Source organism: Anabrus simplex, chromosome 1 (assembly GCF_040414725.1).
Source record: "Anabrus simplex isolate iqAnaSimp1 chromosome 1, ASM4041472v1, whole genome shotgun sequence".
NCBI lineage: Eukaryota > Metazoa > Arthropoda > Insecta > Orthoptera > Tettigoniidae > Anabrus > Anabrus simplex.
Genome location: NC_090265.1, coordinates 1,068,071,211 through 1,068,093,091, shown reverse-complemented (window position 1 = coordinate 1,068,093,091; position 21,881 = coordinate 1,068,071,211). Strand labels below are relative to the sequence as shown.

At 36.2% G+C, this 21,881-nt stretch overlaps 1 protein-coding gene across 6 annotated transcripts in view; it reads left to right on the top strand.

The window, feature by feature from the left end:
• Crag (DENN domain-containing protein Crag) overlaps nt 1-21,881 on the top strand; it is a 579,187-nt gene that overhangs the window by 435,363 nt on the left and 121,943 nt on the right. For all 6 annotated transcript variants that reach the window (XM_068225395.1, XM_068225392.1, XM_068225393.1 and 3 more), the window contains one exon: nt 14,713-14,874. In XM_068225395.1, the coding sequence (XP_068081496.1) occupies nt 14,713-14,874 (162 nt within the window). The remainder of the gene's footprint in view (nt 1-14,712; nt 14,875-21,881) is intronic.

Genomic DNA, 21,881 nt, shown 5'->3' with positions numbered 1-21,881 from the left:
ATGCTTTCTTTCCTTCTTTCTTTTCGACAATAACAAGAGCATTGCAAGCTGTCCACTTCATGACTGTATCGATGAATTCAATCAACAAATTAATTTAAAATCCCACCTAACTTGCCTTTGGCAAAATTATAAAGACATTAGCAAACAGCACATGTTTCGACCACTTAGTGGTCATCTTCAGCTGTATCTAAATAGCTTAGATGAAACATTTGGATAGTAAACACATTAAAACCTTAATCTATATTCCCATAGAAGCCCAAAACATTATGCTTTAGGTGCTGGAAATGGAGTGAGTGGGGGTTGGGGTAAGGTGATATGTGAGAAAGAAAATTACAGTTTGCGTCTACAGTGATGTTAAAAAAAACTTATTTTCTGATAAAGATATTTAAAAATATCTTAAAGCATCTAGGTGTATAGTAGGGCACTTTTTCAAAAACACTAGGTGGCTTGATCTTGTTTATAATAAAAAGTTAATGTGTATAGCAGTCTTCAGGTATTTGTTGATTGTTTGTTGTGTTGAGTATTTTCTTTAAAGGTTGCTTATTAGCTTATTGCAAAAGGTTATGTTGAACTGTTTGACTTGCAATAGTCCTATGTGGTAACTTCTCTGTTATATTAAGTAAAATGACGGCCTTCTGATTAGGGCATCTTGCCTCACGATCATTGCTGGAAAGGTGCCTATTCCCCGCTGCCTTGGCGATGTGTCTGTGTACACGACCTAGTGTAATAGCGGTGTGACACCTTTCCAGCAACGATTGTGAGGCAAGCTGCCCTAATCAGAAGACCGTATTTTACATAATATTACAGAAAAGTTACCATAGGACTATTGCAAATCAAACAGTTCAACATAACCTTGTGTCATAAGCTATTGATTAGATGTTCAGAGACAACTAGTATTTTAGATAACACCTGATTAATTTCCATCTAAATTCTGAATTTTTCTATGATTACACATAAGTGCCCTTACATGTTTTTTGTGTATCCAAGTGTTTAGTTTTTCTTATTTAAAAACATTGTATTAAAAAGATAGAACAGTACCTAACTGTTAAATATTTTTTAATAAGTGTTAAAAGACATTTAGTGAACAATTATAAGACTCTTTCAGGAACATCACTTAATTTTAAAAATTTGCTTTGACTGTTACTATAGTTTTGACAAAAATGTATTTGTTAACACATTGTATTCTTACAATGAAGTGGTAAGATAAATTATTATGAGAATATAGGGACCCCAACGATCTGTGATTTTGGGGAAAAGGATTTGGCTGAGGATGCCCACAATAAGGGCAAAACATGTCCCATTGATTGGTATAAATCTTAAGCATTGTTATGAATGTAATGTATTGAAAATGTTAACCAAATAATAAACTTGATCTGTTTTAACTATATATATAAACATTCAGTACGGACCAAACATGAAAGTTATTACATGTAACGTAAAAGCCAACCAGGGTAAACAAAATAAAATTCCTTAACCTCAAAGTCAAGATCGGCAAATTAATGAAAGATATTAGTTTTCTCAAGGAATGTTTGAAATCTAAAATACTACCCAATTTTTTAAACCAACATAAAGAAAAGTTGACTATAACACCAACTGGGTCAGCACTCAAAATAAAATTAATTGAATATGGATAAAAAATAAAATAGACTACGATACAAGAGAAAAACACACCTTAAACACTCAATTATACATGACAGATTTGTCCGTTTCCCAAATTCTAGCTCCAATTGAATGGAATTCTCTTCAGATGCATGTAAACAATAAATTGACAGCAATATTAAGCGTTTAGCAAAGAACAATAGAAGATAAACTCGCACGGTTATGAACTTCTAAGTGATAAAAATCATAGTTATCCGTATTGAAGATACTGAACTTCTAACCAAAATAATAACGATCAGAATAGCAAAAATAAAAACTATAACCATTTAACTAATAATACCCAGCTTACTGTCAATTTGACTAATACACTGTTTTTGGAAGATGAAATCACTCAACAAAGGGTCTAAATTTAATTGGCCTAGTATACACAAGGAGAAGGATATTATTGATACAGTAGCTGAAATTGAATTGAACCTAGTCAAACTTCCTTCAGAACAGCATAATGACATAAGATATGAGATCAAAAAGAAATTACTCATCTTGACCAAAGAAAAGAAAAACAACTCTGAATACACTAACCAAAAGTTAGCCAAGAAATAAAATCAAAGGTAGAAACTAATTGTAACTAAAGCAGATAAAGAGCATTGTTAATGAATAAAGGTATATTTTAAAAAATAGAAGATTTCTTCGCAGATAAGTCGTACTTGATTATCAACAAAGATCCGATAATTAGAACACAACAGAGTTTAAAAACTTTATTAAAAAGTTCAACCTTCCTACTAAATGAAATAGAACAACAAAAACTAATCAACATGAACCCTAAGTTAGCCACAGGTAGGGCCTTACCAAAATTTCACAAGATAGAAATTCCCATACGATCAATAACAAACAGTAGAAATACCCCGACTCACAAAATGTCAAGATATCTTCACAGATTTCTTAAAAACATTACAAATTGCATAATTCTGAACCCTTGAAAAATTCAATAGACTTTTGTAATAGGTTGAATAAGTTTAAACTACAACCCAGTCATGTTATGTGTTCATACGACATAACAAATATGTATTCAACATTAAAAACTTCTTATCTGGTCTGTATTGAAAAGAGATAACATACAATAGAGGGAAATTTGATTGATGCACCTTTTTTGAATACATAATATGGTGTTAATATGATGACAACATTTATTATTCAGTACTGGTTTCAGTGTCTATGGACACCATCATCAGCTGAAACAGGTCACATGAACAAAGACATATAAGTATGTAGTACATATAATAGACCCTTGTGACATTAATAGGATGAAGTAAAAATACAATGCTTAAAAGAAAATAAACAAGTTATATGCTTGTTGGTCAAAGTATAAAATGAAAGTGAAGATACTAACAAATGTTTAATAACTTAATCACTTTGGAATGGTTAAAAAGTCTCAAGCGCAGCAACTGCTGAACACGAGGTGAAAATAAAACATGGACATCCAAAAACTGACGTAGAATGCAGTCCTTCCACAGAGTATTGATAATAAAGTAACATAAGTAAGTTTGATGGTGGCTTGTAACATCAATGCATAGAAAGAAGCCGTCATTTATGAGGCATTCAAAGAAGTGGATCATGTTGCAGGCAAAGAGAAAGTAGATATATGGCCAGAAAGTTCTCGATCCAATTCAGAACCTGAAGTATGAAAAGAAAGTTAAAATGAAATATTGGAAATAGAGCAAAACACTATAAAGTTAAGTAGGAGACTTACCTCGAACAGCCTGATGTATGCGTGGAGAGTGGCAAGGGGCAAGGAGCAAGTGCTAGAGTTTGCTGGTAGCGTAGAACATCGTTAGAGGGGGGGGTCAGGAAGGGAGAGAAGAGGCAGGAGCTTCAAGATTAGATATGCTGAACATCTCAATGCAATTAAATACAATAGGTTTTCCACAGTTGGTCGGCACAGACAAGATTATAAACACAAATTTAATGGATTAGATCAAGATTTAACAATATTAGACCACCTTTTGAGCAGACTAAAGCGGAAGTGAGTGTATAGGCCAGGGGATGGTGCGGGCGACAGGGGCAGCGCCTACGGTGTTGTCACACGGTAGGTGAGGGGGCAAGGGGGGTGCGCAACTCAGAGCGAGTTTCGGCAATGGTGCAGTCAATGTGGAGCTGCCATACTTACTCACTCAGTGGATGTCCTGAACACGTGGGTGCAGTTCCAAACATAGTATGTTTAAAACAGCAGTGAGAGAAATTTATCAATGTGCTTCGCTTTTACAAAAACAGTGTATGTGCGTATTGTGTGCTAATTCATAATTCTTGTAGTCTGTTGTACATTTGTAGGTTTCTTCTTACTCGTTATTGGATATTATTGTGCAATGGATCCGAACAAAAATTCACCAGACTGTTATCAGTTGAAGAGGAAACGCAAGATTTTTACGTCCGGCTAGAGAAATATGATTCTGTCTGTTTATAACCATTTCCGAGCGAATAGTATTGACGGCGGGATTAGTTTACCTCGTGTGCTGACCCCGGCTCTGATTCCGACTTGGGTGTGCAGCCACTCGATAGTTACACAGATTAATTACTGCCGCACAAGGTAAGCTGACGCTGAAACCTCCTGCATGATGATTGTAATGATAATAATAACAATAATAATAATAATAATAATAATAATAATAATAATAAAAATGCCGGGCTGAGTGTCTCAGACAGTTAAGGCGCTGGCCTTTTGACCCCAACTTGGCAGGTTCGATCCTGGCTCAGTCCGATGGTATTTGAAGGTGCTCAAATACGACAGCCTTGTGTCGGTAGATTTACTAGCACGTAAAAGAACACCTGCGGGACTAAATTCCGGCACCTCGGCGTCTCCGAAAACCGTAAAAGAGTAGTTAGTGGGACGTAAAGCAAATAATAATAATAATAATAATAATAATAATAATAATAATAATAATAATAATAATAATAATAATAATAACAATAATAACAATTTGTAGTACATAATCTTCACTTCTCTCGCTTATTCATAAATCGCCCATGAGTAGCAGCTCATTTCAATCGGAATCAGGCCATATATTTAGATAATAATAGTGAATAATAATTAATGAAATATTATATATACTCAAAAATAATAATAATAGTAATGATTTAATGAATGTAATGCTTACTGTTTATGTCAAAAGAATTCGTTTGCAATGCTTTAATGCGTGAAATTGTAGTTAGTACGTTAAAATTGTGAAAGCCTCCATGGCTCAGGTGGCAGCGCGTTGGCCTCTCACCGCTGGGTTCCATGGTTCAAATCCCGGTCACACCGGGCGAGTTGGCCGTGCGCGTAGAGGCGCGCGGCTGTGAGCTTGCATCTGGGAGATAGTAGGTTCGAATCCCACTATCGGCAGCCCTGAAGATGGTTTTCCGTGGTTTCCCATTTTCACACCAGGCAAATGCTGGGGCTGTACCTTAATTAAGGCCACGGCCGCTTCCTTCCAACTCCTAGGCCTTTCCTATCCCATCGTCGCCATAAGACCTCTCTGTGTCGGTGCGACGTAAAGCTCCTAGCAAAAAAAAAAATGCTGGTCACTCCATGTGAGACAAAGCGGAGGCGGGACAGGTTTTTCTCCGGGTACTCCGGTTTTCCCTGTCATCTTTCATTCCAGCACCACTCTCCAGTATCATTTAATCTCATCTGCCAGTCATTAATCATTGCCCCAGATGAGTGAGACAGGCTTCGGCAGCCGGCTCAATTCCTATCCTCGCCGCAAGATGGGGGCTTTATTTATTCCATCCCTGACCCGGTCATTGACTGGAAAACAGATAGTAAGTTTTCACATTTAAAATGCAATTCAGTAAATTAATTGTTTAAAGATGTAAGCCATTAAAAAACTGTATGGGATTCTAACACGCATACGTTAATGTATTAATTATTGTACATTCATTCGAGATTCAATCCGTGAGCTGTGCTGTATTATAGTGGTGGAGTACAACTTTGAATCGCGCGCCGGCTCATTTGGCAACCACGGCCAGTGTGAGGAGACAATGACGTCACTTCCGCTTTAGTCTGCTCAAAAGGTGGTCCGGAGAATAGATATCACGGAAGCCTGTTACATACATCTAGACCAATACTTCAATCCTAATCTCAACTTGAACGACATTTTTGAAAAGCCCAGAATTTTATTTGATTTTATTTCAGTTTTCAACAGTGTTAAACTCCCTAAAAACAGCCTGGGTTTTCAGATTATACATCACATGTTATAACATTCTCCTTCCCTCTTAACGATGTTTTACGTTTCCAGCAAACTCTAGCACCTGCTCCTTGCCACTCGCCACGCATACATCAGGCCGTTCGAGGTGAGTCTCCTACTTAACTTTATAGTGTTTTGCCCTATTTCCAATATTTCATTTTAACTCTTAACTTTCTTTTTATACTTCAGGTTCCGAATTGGATCGAGAACTTTCTGGCCATATATCTACTTTCTCTTTGCCTGCAACATGATCCACTTCTTTGAGTACCTCATAAATGATGGCTTCTTTTTATGAGTTGATGTTACAAGCCACCATCAAACTTACTTATGTTACTTTATTATCAATACTCTGTGAAAGGACTCATTCTACGTCAGTTTTTGGATGTCCATGTTTTATTTTCACCTAGTGTTTAGCAGTGCTACGCTTGAGACGTTTTAACCATTGCAAAGTGATCAAGTCTTTAAACATTTGTTAATATCTTCACTTTCATTTTATACTTTAACCAACAAGCACATAACTTGTTTATTTTCTTTTAAGCATTGTATTTTTACTTCATTATATTAATCCCACAAGGGTCTATTATATGTACTACATACTTATATATCTGTTTCACCAGATGATGGTGTCTGTAGACACTGAAACCGGTACTGAATAATGAATGTTGTGATCATATTAACAACATATTATGTATTGTGGATCAATCAAATTTTCCTCTATTGTATGTTAACAAATATGTATCCCAACATCACAGTAAATGAAACTGTCAAAATTATAAAAAGTAATCTTAGACAAATATAGCCATCTAAGTAAGTGTGAAATTGAAGAGTTCATTAAGTTATTGAACTTTGTATTAACAAACAGTTATTTTACCTTTAATGACAAAATATACCACCAGAAATGCTTGGCAATGGGTGACCCCGTTTCAGGCATTTATTGGACATATATATGGACTTCTTAGAAAAGAAAAAAATGTTGACAGAGGTAGAGGGAATTAAATTATGGTTACGTTATGTGGATGACACTTTTGTAGTAATAGACAATGAAATAAACAATAGTGATAAGATCTTGGAGTTCCTGAATACCATAGACAATAATATAAAGTTTACAAAAGAAGACGAGATTAACTGTTCATTAAATTTCTTAGATGTGACTACAACATGCTCAAAAAATTGTTTTAACTTTGAAATATACAGGAAGCCTACATTTTCCCCTATAACAATTAAAAATGATTCATTACACCTGTCATGTCTAAAACAGGCCACATATTACAGCTTAGTCTATAGAGCGCTTAAAATTCCCGTTACCAGAAAGTCGAAAGAACGAGTTAAAATATATTAGGAATCTGGCTGTATTTAATGGATACAATGCAGAAATGATTAATAAGATTATCAATAAAGTGAAATTCAAATTAATGACTAATCTCACTCCAGACAAGCCTGTTAAATCCAATTACGCTACTGTTACATACAATAACCCACCCATTCAACAAGTTTTGAACCCCCTTATAAAACGTAATGTTAAAATAGCGTACAAAATCCAGAACAGTAACCAAAATAAATTTTTTTATCATAACGTAAACCCTAAATATAATCCTTTTGCAAGCTCAAGAATTTATAGATTGACATGCACACAATGTTTTTGTTCTTATATAGGTCAGACAGGTAGCTTCCATGCTAGATACCAAGAACATAATAACACGATTAAACGTAACAAGTTTTCTGCAGTGAGCATCCACATGAAAGGTATAAGCCATGAATACACAACAATAGACAAAGACGTTACGATTTCTTAAAAAACATTACAAATTTCATAATTCCGAACCCTTGAAAAATTCAATTTTGTAATAGGTTCCACAGTTACTAGCAACACAAATTCCTCTCAGTTACCCCTAACAAAGGAAGGATAATGAGCAAATACGAGAATATATACATTTATTTGGATCAATATTTTAATAAAGCCGTAATTTAAACATCATTTCAGATACTAAGAATCCCACATACGAAACTTCACCCAAATGATTACATTTAATAAATTCAAAGGGTTGCACATTTAACAACATTTTTAACTTTTTAACTTCCCCCATCTAATACCCCCACAATTACTAGCAACATGAATTCCTCTAAGGTACCCCTAACTATTTAAAAACTTTTTAAATTATCAAAAGACATTCAGTGAACAATTTTAAGACTGTTTCAGGTTTCAGGAGGTTGACCATATAATAAACTTGATTTGTTTTAACCTAATAAGTGGTATGTTCTGAGCTGTCAGTGGAGAGATGGCGTGGAATGATATCAGTAGACGAATAAGTTCGAGTGGTGTCTTTAAAAGTAGGAAAGATCACACTATTAAGATTCGAGACGACAAATTGGGACAAATATTCGTTTATAGGAAGGGGAGTTAGGGATTGGAATAATAATTGGTGCAGGGACACTAACCTGTGGGAATCCATTTTTTGCTCTCTCCAGTGACTCTATATACCTTGAAGTGCCACCTGGAATCTTCTATTCTGCAGGATATGTTGAATTATTCTTGTAAGTTCAAATTTTTTTTATCAGTTTAACCCTAGAACCGGCAATGTTAAATTCTGTACCAACAGCCTTTTTGTGTGATATATACCTACCACGTGTATTTTTATTTTCATCCTATTGTGAACGATGCTCCATGGCACTGTTGCATATCGTTGGAAATCTAATAAATCACAGATTCAGATGGTAACGTTAACTTTTCTGTGAGATTTCATAAGAAAAGAAACTGAGGCTTGAAATTGGTGGAATTATTATTTCATGAGCAATATAAAAATTTTAACAACGTAAAATACGAGATGAAACATGAGAAAACAAAATCCAAGGTGTACAAAATGATGCACACACACATATATATAATATGTGTGAAAGTTTCAAGTCTATGCAATAATATTTGTTTGATAGGTAAGAAAAAATACATTTTCCCATATATGAGCCATGTTAGGCCTATAACCTACGCGGATGCACGAACTTGTTATAATAAATGTTATTACAGCAGCTACGCTACATACAGTTCAAGCTAACTAAAACGAAAATATTGTAGACGGAAATAAGAACAAAGGTGCACTTTTAACTCGCCAGTACAAGTTACTAGTTTCGGCACTTATGTTGTGCCATCATCAGCCAAAGTGTCAAATCAGATAAATACAAACAATCTTAAAACAATTTAAAACACATTATAACACCTGCAAATTACGGTACATGATGAGATTGCAGTATAATATAAAATCATTTCAAAAATGAAGATGACTCTCTTTACTCCGTCTGCCAGTCAAACAGGCTGCTCAAGGTTCCAAACCCCATATTGAAGTGGGAACGAGAATTTTTTTCAGATCTAACTAAGTCCATCATATGATCGTTTATTCTTTCGAAACAGCCAAACCATGGATCAAACCAGTGTCAACCTCACATGACAACAAAATTCTGCAAAGTATATTAAACAAGATTGAAGACTAAAACATATACAAGCTGGACTATACACTATGTGTATAAAACAGAGTACCTTATGTGATTAATTCACACTAATAAATGTCATTGTATTGAATAGGTGGACCCCTAATAATTTTAATTATTGTAATCCCACTTCAATATGGATCATGATGAAATTACTAAATATCAATATAATTACAGCCTCAAAATAAGAGCAGTAGCGATAACAAGTACAGCGTCATTACACAATGTTTTGGTCATATAGCAGCGATTTCGACCAATATTTTTGGTCATCATCAGCCGATCACAAATAAGTGTAAAACAATGCACAGATAAATAAATTGCTAAGTATAAAGATTGTAGTCTTAGTGTCTTCAGTGCTTCACTATTAACAACCTACAGAATTCTTTATATTTTGCAATTTATTTATCTGTGCATTGTTTTACACTTGTTTGTGATTGGCTGATGATAACCAAAAATACTGGTCGAAACCAGTACCAATTTTAATTAAATAGGAATGTAAACTTACATTTCTTATTTTAATAGTATTGAAAGGTTGAACCATTTTATACTTTCTTTTAACTTATTAGTGAACTCACTTCAATACGGAATAATATGACATTTTTATCTCTTCATATAGCAGCGAGTCACTCATTTGTTTCCAAGGAAGCTTATACAAGGAGATTGTTTCTATGATGAAAATGAGTCAGAAGCATCTGTAAACTTCTAAGATTACAAGACAAGACATGTCACACCATCTGATAGCGGAATAGTGCTACTAAACAAAGAAATAAAAATGCGTCGAAGAATCAACTCTGCCGCTACAAAAATGGGCAAACCGTCGATTTATCGATGCTTAACAGTTCTAGGGTTAAACTGCTTGTGTACAAGGAGTTAATTAAGCAGCAGTCAAATCTACAATGAATAGTGCGTGGCTGTGCAGTTAGGGGCGCGTGGCTGTGAACTTGCATCCGGGAGATAGTGGGTTCGAATCCCACTGTCGGCAGCCCTGAAGATGGTTTTCCATGGTTTCCAATTTTCACTTCAAGCAAATGCTGGGGCTGTACCTTAATTAAGGCAACGGCCGCTTCCTTCCAACTCCTAGGCCTTTCCTATCCCATCGTCCCTATCTGTGTCAGTGCGACGTAAAGCCACTAGCAAAAAAAAATAGGTAGTGCTAATTGCACCGCCTTTCTGAAATCCATCCTTGATATATTAAGTAAGGTAGTACATGATCGTCCTGGTCTGAAACCCATGTGCTGTTTAATCAATTTACTCTCCTGAGATGGGATCATTCTGTTAACAATAAAGCAGTCAAACAGCTTGCAAAGATGACTCAGAATGGAGACTGGCCACAAATTTGTTGACTGGTCTGGTGTTTTACCTGGTTTCAAGAGTGCCACAATGTTGACCTTAAGCCATTTGTGAGGAAGAACCCTCTCAGATTGAATACACAAACTAAAGAAGTTGGTGAGCCTCGTCAAGGTCTTGACTCCAAGGTGCATTTATTCCTGATGCCATCCATACCGACAGATTTTCCTACTTCAAGCTGTTTGATGGTGTTGCTGAGTTCCTTAGAGATAAGCACTCCGTAGTTCAATTATACAAGGGAGACTTTATTTGTCATCCTTCCCATTCAGGATGAGCTGATGTGTCACCTGGACTGACATAACATTGTAGTGGCCTACTAATTGTACTCAAGCCATCCAGAATGGCCGTGTAACAGTTACAATCTCACCTTAGTGAAAGAGTGGCAATATATTACCACAGTAGGCTATGGCTGACATAGCAAACCTTCATAGCTGACCAACCATGGATGATATCCTCACATATTCATGTGAAAATAGCAAAGCTTCGAGAACCTGAAAGGCTCTAGAATGCACTCAGATGAACTAATGCTTCAGCCATCTACCAGTGGTAAGCAGTTCTTAAGTACTAGTACTGCTGTTCCAGTCTACCTATCTATCTATTTGATATTTATTTTTGTAAGATTTTACCTAAAACATTAAATGCACAATATTCCTTATCAACATGGAAACCATCTTACAATTCTAAATACTGCAGCATAGCATAGTGGCTCACAGGCTTTTAAATTTCATTTTAATTAATTAATTTAAATCAGATGGATGGACAGTAACAAACGATCTGGAGTTTGCTGGAGCAGGAGAATCGAGATGTCTTTGGTGTCATAATAAGAGTAGATGAGACCAACTGGTAGGTCATATGCTGCATCACAACTAGGGCCCGGATATTTTGAAAATGTATATGTGTATATGCAAATGCATATTTTGAGCATTAGTGCATATTTAGAACATTAGTGCATATACAGGTTTTATATGTGATCGATTATTTAAGATTTCTGAATGAAATGATAAATCTAATGAACTCTATATGTTGTCCATCCCTTGGCAACACAAGAAGCCTTCCCTTGATCAAGGAAAGGGCTTTCAGTATCACAATACGAGCAGGTAGACGGATAATAACCCATTTCACAACAGCAATTTCCTTCTTTCTGGCATTCCTTTATCCTTACAGTAGCCTCCCAAGGGTTTCTTAAATAAATGCATTCATCTGTTAAATTGCTGGTCTGTTGCAGTGTTTTACCAGATTAAACTGTAAAATTGCCTAAAGCTCTAGGTCTTTTTAATTAAACAGTGGATATCAGGCAGTAGTGACTATACAAGTGACGGCGATGTAGTATACTGTCAAGTGTGCAACAAGAGTGTAAAATGTGATAAAAAATTTGAAATTGAACAGCATTCAAAAACAACTTCACATCTCAGATCAAATGAGCTGAGTAAGAATACGCAAAAGCTACTTTTAACCAATGTGGAAACACGGTGTGAAGTTAGTACATTTTCCGCTGATATTTGTAAAGCTTTTGTATGCTGCAACATTCCATTACATAAATTGAACAATCCACATCTATGTTCATTTCTTGAAAAGTATTGTGCTAATCAAAAGATACCAGATGAATCTACCCTTAGGAAGAACAATTTCCTTTCATTGCACACTTCTGTCGTTGATTCGATGCGATCTGACATAGAAAGGGACTGTGTGTGGATATTGGTAGATGAAAGAACCAATTCGTGTGGTCGATACATTGCGAACTTCATAGTGGATAACTTATGTCCTGAAGAACCCGGCAAACCTCATTTACTTTCATGCAAAGTGCTAGAAAAAACCTACCATGCTACAGTTGCAAGATTTGTTAACGATTCCCTGCGACTTCTGTGGCCTAGTGAATCCGAGAGTGATTGTTACAAAGTGCGCCTTTTAGTCACAGATGCAGCTTCGTATATGTCGAAAGCTGGTCAGTCTCTTTTGAGTATTTTCCCCAAATCTCATCCATGTCACATGTTTGACCCATGGATTGCATCGTATTGCAGAAGAGATCTGTACCCTCGATCCATCTGTCAACAAAGTAATTTCAAGGGGGAAAAAATTGTTCCTAAAAGCTCCAGCTCTTGTACAGTTGTACAAAACTCATCTGCTTCAGATTTCTTTTCCGACGGAACCTGTTCTCACAAGATGGGGAACTTGGTTATCTGCAGTATCGTTCTACCAAGAGAACTTTAATAAAGTAAAAGATGTAGTTAAAACTATTGATGATAGTCATACTGCATGTGTTCGTGTAGCAAAGTGCGCATTTGAATCTGAAACTGTATATAAAGATATCAGTTTCATCCATGTGCATTATTCTTCACTCTCAAAGGCGATTAAGGGCCTATAAACTCGTGATGCACCCCTGCATGAATCCCATCAGTTAATTCAAAACACCATTAGTTTATTAAATGGTGTCCCTGGTGAAACTGGAGAAAAGTTAAAAGGAAACTCGGTTCGGTGTTGGATTCAAACCCAGAACTGAAGAAGATTCAATCCATAAGCAACTACGTAAGTGGAATCGGGCAGTCTTTGCCAGAAGAATGTTCCGAGCAGTCAATGCCAGTGTACAAGTATTGCCCAGTTACGTCCATCGATGTAGAACGATCATTTTCAGCGTATAAATTAACTCTGTCCGACAACAGAGTCATTGACCCCTGAAAACAGTGAAAAACTCTAGATAACCTACTGCCATGGATCATTTTGCAAGGAATGAAACATGTTTGTCAGTTTAATACTAAGTTAAAATTAAATTATACGTTTGGTAAGTGTATTTTGTTTTATTTTTAGTGCATATTTTCAACACTTTTAGTGCATATGTGCATGCATATTTTTGAAGTTTTTAGCGCATATGAATCCGGGCCCTAGTCATAACACATTGTTAAAAACAATAGCAGAGGGCTGCATAGCAGGGCAAAATTGACGAAGAAAGCCAGTCTGGAATACATGCGCTGAATCATGTCAGATATGAAATGTGCAAACTAGACAGAACTGAAAAGAAGACTGAAAGAAGAGAAGAATGGAAGACTGCTGCAAATCAACTCATGGCTTGAGAACTCAAGAAGAAGAAGAAGAAGAAGAAGAAGAAGAAGAAGAAGAAGAAGACATATCTGAAAGGCTGAAGACCCCTGCTTGAGGGGATCACAGTTAGTGCAATCACCTTTGGGCCCGGCTGAGTCCAGCATCACTTTTACATATGCCAGATTCCTTTCTTAATTTTTCCTATTCAACCTTTGTTCATCACACCTTTGTTCTCTTCTGATGCCAACAATATTACATTTGCAAGACCTAGGATGTCTAGGATTTCTTTTATTTTCTTTATTTTCATGGACCTCTCCTTTCTTCTGTTGTTAACCTTATTGTGAGGGTGGGTGGGGGGTCGTCAGACCTCTTTGTTTTTCTTTATTGCATTATGGTAAAGAGGGATAATTACTCATAATTCATATAAAATTGTTGAATGGCCGAGGAGGCAGGAAAAGCTTGTGTTGTTTACATGAAAATATTAAGATTGGCATCCTCACGAGGAAGTTGAAAAATTTAGGAATATAACTGCCACATCTGGAGATAAACCAGGCCCTGAGTTTCGTTCAACCTATTACAGAAATGAGTTTCAGGCTAATTCCCGGTGACAAAGCAAGCTGGGTTAACTGTTCCATTTAGTGACAAAGATCTAGAATGGCAGACTTTATCTTCCTTTCCTTCTGGGTTCTTTGAATTTTGCAGGCTGTACTATTTATGAAGGCTTAAAATGCAAAATACTTATGACTGAACATTGTTAATAATTGTTAAATGACCACGAGGAGAAACGGACTATGAGGAAATGGTTAGAAATAAATATCTTAGTGTAGAACAGTTGTAGGGAAATATGGAAATATGCCCATGAGAAAACATGTGCAGGAACCTGATACCTTTTGTTCTGTATGCCTGTCTTCTTAAAATATGATATATTTATTAAGTACATTCAATTGGTTTTACTACTGATGACTATGCATGGCCTAATCAACATAATTCCTTTATTTGTTTTATCAGAAGTCTACAAAGTATTGTATATTTTTAGCCCTAGTAGCTTGACGTCAAGAAAGTCGAATGAACTGCTTCTTGGAGGACTTAACTCACTGAAGTCTGCTGCTTCATCAGCTGCCACAACTGTATATAAGAAATTTGATGAGATCAAGGAGGCAATTTCAGCAAATAGCACTCCAGTGAAGGCAAATTCTGGGTAAGGAAATTAATACATCATTTTATAACTTTCATCATCATCATCATCATCATCATCATCATCATCATCATCATCATCATCATCATCATCATCATCATCATCATCATCATCATCATCATCATCTTCTTCTTCTTCTTCTTCTTCTTCTTCTTCTTCTTCTTACCACCACCACCTCCTCCAACCACCCTGTGGTGAATACATGTTGAATTCTTCTATTTATTGGCAAACCAACAATACCATTTTATAAAATTATGGCATAGTGTTATGAACATTAAATGTTTAGTAAGACAAAGTGGCTCACTGTTTGTGAAAAATATTTACCTTTTTGTTTGTAATCATCATCATCATCATCATCATTTACATTCCAGTTTCCCAGGTACTATTGGTAAGCCTCTTCCAGTCTCCTCTGTTCATAAATGCCCTGTTCTCGACATCATCCATTATCCTTCCGCTGCCTGCAATGTCAGCCTTGAGCATATCCATCCAGCAGGTTCTAGATCTTCCAACTCAACGTTTTCCTCCTTCTTCTTTCCAAGTGCTCCCAGGCTGTTATTATAGGCTCCATCCTCATCACATGTCCAAACCACCATAGTCTGGATATACTGGCTCTGTCTAGTGGAGATGTCTTAATCCCAGCTTCCTGCCTCACCTCCTAATTTCTTAACTTGTCGGCCATGATCTGGCGTGCTACTTACCAACTGAGGAGCCCAAATTCACACACTGGGGCAAAATGCTGGCAACCAAGAAAGCTGGAAAATTTACAATTTCCAATAACAGACTTTTATATTGGAATTTAGAGCCTTGGAATGCAAAGATATTCGGATACTTGACCTATGGCTATCGAAACATGCAGAACATGCAAAACATCAGAGATGAAGTGCATATAGTGGAGGCCACTGCGTAGGCTACTTGAAGCCACAGGCAGTGCCAATCCACTATGAGAGACTTGGTCTCTTTTACAAAAATTGATGCCTGCCTTCTGACAGACAGAGCCTAGCCTCTTATATTCTGGACCCAGGTTGCAAGAAAAGAATACATTTGGGACAAAATTCCACGATGTCAGCATCTCCGAAAACTGTAAAATTAGTTAGTAGGATTTATTTATTGAGCCAAATACTCCGCTAGATCTTCGCTGTTTAATTTGACATTAATAGCATTGATCTTTATAAAATGTGAGGATCATTTATATCTAAACACCACTTAACATCTTCACTGCATGCTTTATTAAGTAAGAACGACATTAGTATAAACTAAATCAGAACAGGTGACCAAAGAGAAAAATAAATGGCTATATATGAAATAAATAAATAGTCATGGAATCTGCAAGATATATTACAGTACCATTGAACCTCAACATCCCCCCCCCCCCCCCCCCTCAGTGGTTTATTATACTGACATGAATACGTTTACCATCTGAACAAAGATCTACCATAAAGCTCTCAAATATTACAGGACTCATTGGTTTAATCAGCCAATTGCTTTTGTGTTTAAAAATACTCTATGGATACATTATTATTTTCTACTTGTTGTTTAACATAATTGTACTAATATCTGAATGTTTTACATGTTTTTGCTCAGGATTAACTATCTTAGTTGTGATTTATTGTCTTCGAAAATAGTAACACAACCTATATTAACATTTAAATCAAATAAAATCTTTTTTTTAGAAACATAGAATTTCAGAAGCTTGACATAAAGAAGTCAACTCTGCTTCAGCAGTGCTAAGAGTTACAACACAGTAGTCATTTTCAGATCTCTTGAAACCCATACACTTCTATTTTTTCATTAGACTTCTGTCCGACTCGTTAGCTGAATGGTCAACGTACTGGCCTTCAGTTCAGAGGGTCCCGGGTTCGGTTCCCGGCCGGGTTAATTCCAATGGCCCGGGGACTGGGTATTTGTGCTGTTCCCAACGTCCCTGCAACTCACACACCACACAAAACACTATCCTCCACCACAAAAAAAAGCGGTTACCTACACATGGTAGATGCCGCCCACCCTCATTGGAAGGTCTGCCTTTCAAGGGCTGCACTAGGCTAGAAATAGTCACACAAAATTAAATTAGACTTCTCATGCCAGTATTTTGCTGATTTACATAGTCCATCTTATCAACTTTAGGAAGTGGTTCCTAAATTTCCTTAATTTCGCCCAGATAAAAATGCACTTTTTATATCCATTTGATGGATTAAAATATCATTTTGAACTGCAGCTGGTAACAATATTCGTAAAAATCTGATGTTGCCACAGGTGGATAAGTATCCTTATCTGAATTAGTTTATAAATATCCCCGAACAACCAACCGTGCTCTGTATATCATCGACCCACATACCTTTTTTTTTTTTTTTTTTGTTTATTTAGTAAATACTCATTTGGTATCTATTAATGTTCCAACATCTGGCTTCACTACTTCCCACGTATAATTTTCTTTGAGTGAGCTAAGTTCTTCCTCAATAGCTTTTCGCCACTGTTGTCTGTCTCTACAAAATTTAATATCGTTATAACTTTGAAGAACATCTGTTTCTGATTGAGGAAATAATGAAAATAACATTTCTTCTGTTTCTTCACTTGCATTGTCCACATCTGTAATATAATCATCATGCCACCCTACACCCTAGTTTGCTCCCAACTCTTTTCTCTTCTTTAGTTTGATCCAAAGACTACTTGCTTGGTTCTCTAGCTCTCTTTTAGCTTTCCTGTTATCCTCATTTTCATCTCTGTCTCCAACAGTGTCTCTAATTACACTTTTTTCAACTGATTCATCTGCACTTTCTTGAGATATAATATATTTTGATTGGACTGATACATGCACTAAACTCTTATTCCCTAAGTTATGTTCATCAAAGATCACATTGCAGTCTGAAACTACTTCCCTATTTTCTGCATTCCATAATTGCCAACTTCCAGCAGGAGCATAGCCTGCCATAATAAGCTTCTCTTTCTTAACTGTTTAGGTACATGCTTACAAGCAATACTACCGAAAACTCTCAAGACTACATAAATTGGGTTTTCTACCTTCCCCAAGTTCTCTAAAGGTTTGGTTAAAGGACACAGTTGGGCTTTTGTTTGATTAAATCAACAGAGTTCTAGCCTTTTCTACTAAGGTTCTATTCAGTTTCTCATATTGTTACTAACTTATTCCCCACCAATTTCTGCTCTAATTTTTAACCACTTTCTAGAGACATGATTTGTAACATAATTATAATATTCTAATAAATATTTCATAGACTTCATATTTGTTTTGTAAAAGATAAAACACATTAAAAGGTGTAAAATCATCAGCAAATGTTACAAAATAGTCATATCCATCCCATGTTAAAGGTGTAATTGGTCCACATACATCATTATGAACAAGCTCTAAGGGCTTACTTGATTTTACTCTTTTACCATTAAAGGGCTGTCTGGACATTTTTCCAAGAATGCAGTTTTCATAATTACAGTTTTCAAATATGACATTATTTTAGGTTATCTAATCCATTACCGGTAACTAAATTTTCCTTTACTCTAATATTTACACTTTACCTTCGATGCCATAACCCTCTAATTATTCTTCCTCATTACTATTCTTCAAAGAATTGCCATAGTAAGCATCAGACATATCAAACTTTGGCTCCGTGGCTAAATGGTTAGCGTGCTGGCCTTCGGTCACAGGGGTCCCATATTCGATTCCCGGCAGTGTCGCGAAGTTTAACCATCATTGGTTAATTTCACTGCCACGGGGGCTGGGTGTATGTGTTGTCCTCATCATCATTTCATCCTCATCTCGACGCACAGGTTGCCTACAGGCGTCAAATCAAAAGACCTGCACCTGGTGAGCCAAACATGTCCTCAGACACTTCCGGCACTAAAAGCTATACACCATTTCATTTAATTTTAACAGTGTACAACCATTCATCTGTCCTGAAAAAGTTAACCTATTGTTCAAAAAAGCTTTTGACATTGTATAATAAAATATTTGCTTTGAAGCCAGCCTGTTCCATTTTTATACTGATAGTAAAAGTAAACTTGTGTCCTCATCCCGAGGTGGTGCAGCTCTTTTCAGGCACACCCGCAATGGAGGTGAGCTGCATGTACCATTTCAACCACATACCAGCCCTCCTGGCATTCTTGAATTTCTGGCAGTACTGGGAATGGAACCTGGGCCCCCGAGGACAGCAGCTAATAACACTAACCGTTATGTTACAGAGGCGGACTTTTGCTCCTTTTATACTGATAAATGATAATAGATGTTTTCTGACTTCTGGTATATGAGAAACATTCTTAATGTGACAAGGTACATCTACATAAATATTAGCATTTATATTTTCTACACCAGTTGCTTATAGCTTATTGCCATTTTTGGCTGCACTTATTTTAATATTTAAAAATTAAGAGGGTTCCTCCTATTCAATACAAAGATATTTATTGATGTGAAAGAATCACATATCATTCAAATGAGGTACTAGTTTCGGCACCAGATATGTGCCATCAGCCACAAAGTCAAATCGGGCAATTACAATAAAGCCCTAAAACAACTTTATACACACTATAACATCTGCATGGATGAATATGAAATATGACTTTAAAACAACTTTAAAAACGCACTATAACATTTGCACAAATAAAATATGGTAGATGAAGTTGCATATTCATCTAGGGAATGTCTTCTGAATGGGTATATTATATTTTAACTGAAGAATTGGGTATGAAAAAAATATCCGCAAGATGAGTACCGTGGCTCTTGACATTGGACAATAAACGCACCAGATTGGAAATGTCCGAACAAAGTCTGGCCCATTTTCAGTGCAACCAACAAGATTTTTTGTGCCGGTTTGTGACTACAGATGAAACTTGGGTCCACTACTATACCTCAGAGACAAAACAGCAGTCAAAGCAGTGGAAACATTCTGATTCACCACCACCAAAGAAAGCAAAGGCAGTGCATTCGGCCGGAAAGGTCATGGCCTCAGTTTTCTGGGATGCAAAAGGCATTCTGCGGGACAATACTATGCAAACCTCCTAGACCAACTACAGGAAAAGATACGCGAAACAAGGCCTGGTTTGGCAAGGAAAAAGGTCATCTTTCATCAGGACAACGCTCCGCCGCACACGAGTGTTATTGCCATGGCAAAACTTCATGAACTGGGGTACGAATTGTTGCCAAATCCACCTTATTCACCTGATTTGGCACCATCAGACTTTCATCTATTCCTCAAGCTGAAAATTTTCCTCGGTGGACGGAGATTTTCTACAAGGGAAGAACTGACAGCCGAATTGGAGAGGTATTTTGCAGGCCTGGAGGAATCTCATTTTCGAGATGGGATCAAGACATTGGAACATCGCTGGACCAAATGCATTAGTCTACATGGAGACTATGTTGAAAAATTAAAGCAGTTCCACCGAGGTAAAATAATTCTAGTACATTCTGAGAACTTTTCAAACCATCTATGTAACACTAAAAAGGCATGTTCAACCCTGGAATCAACATTTTGAAATTTCTTCTTCTCCTAAGAAATGATTTTTAATTAAATCTAATTTTAAGTCTGGTTGAGTTTCAAGAGCTGTCTCAACTGAATCATAGCTTCGAGGCACTGATAATTTATTTTGTCATCTGACAACTCACTATCAGTGTCCTTTAGTTGAGAAAAATAGTCTTCCAATTTCATAATATGTACTGCTAATGAGCTACGAGCATCATATTGAGTTTCATTTAAAAATCTTAAATGTAAATGACTTCTTGCTCCTTTACTTTTAAAATTCCATGATGGTATTTTCAGTTTTGGAAGTAAAATCAGCAACTTCAATAGCATTCAGCACTTGAGCGTGACATTTTTTGCTCTTCATTCTAAATGACTACTTCTAAAATCTCCACCTGAAAATTTCTGAATGTGATACATTTTATTAACCGCCATTATTTTCACACTTTACTTGGTTCTCACTTAACCCATACTTCCTGCAGTGCCTTTGTACAACTGGGCCCATAACCTCATTTATCTTTATAAAATTCAGAACCAGGTGACCAAAAAGAAAAAGAATTTACAATACATGTCTATGATATAAGGTAAATAACAACAAATAGCTGGTTAGGAACTAGGTTCTGATGTTTAGTTACTCGTACATATTCTTGATATGAGAATTGTAGGGTAAGGAGAAAGCTGATTAAATATAAGAGAAGGGGGAAGCAAAATAAGAAAGGTTAATACAAGCGGTACAAGACAAGGAACACAGGCAAACTTTCCATTGTGTTTATGTTTTTATATCCTGATTCCTGACTTTCTAATTTTAACATGTGATGGATCTGGTAGCAAGCGGTAAGAGAAGTACAAAATACCAACAACTGTATAATTGATGGTGATAATTTTTGTTCAAACTGTGTTTTAAAAAACTGATTTTTAAAAAATATTTAATGCATGAAACAGTAATTGTAAATAAAATATGTACAGTAAGTTCAAAGAGAATTAAAAATGTATATTTGTATTAGAAAACGACTCTATTTATGCACTGAGTGTATTAATATGGTAATTTTCCATAAATATAAAACTGGCTTGATGTCTTTTAAAAAATGGGACAGCACTATAAAAGTGAAGTAAAAGATTCACAAGTTCATCTTATCTTGTTCAAATTGCTTAAGGACAAGTAATTATTTAGTTTAATAGATTATGAAAGTTCCAACTCGAAGAACATTATAAAGACACAGAATGAGGGAGTATACACTAAATATGCGTAAGGAGGAAACTACATTTAGCTACCAGTTGTAGTTCTTGTGTGTGTCCAACCCTTGTTCTGAACGGGATCAGGTATAAAGTGAGATGAATCTCTATAGCGAGTTTTTATGACCGGATGACCTTTCTGATATCTACCTCATAAAAAAGGAATTATTGAGATAAAATAAAAGACATGATATATGATAGAAGCAAAAGAATGGAATTGAATCCAGGCTTTTGGCACACAATCTAGTTAAGGTGGTAGTTTTTATTGACAAAAAAATTACTGTTCTGGTGTATAATGTCCAGAATTTAACACTATCACGG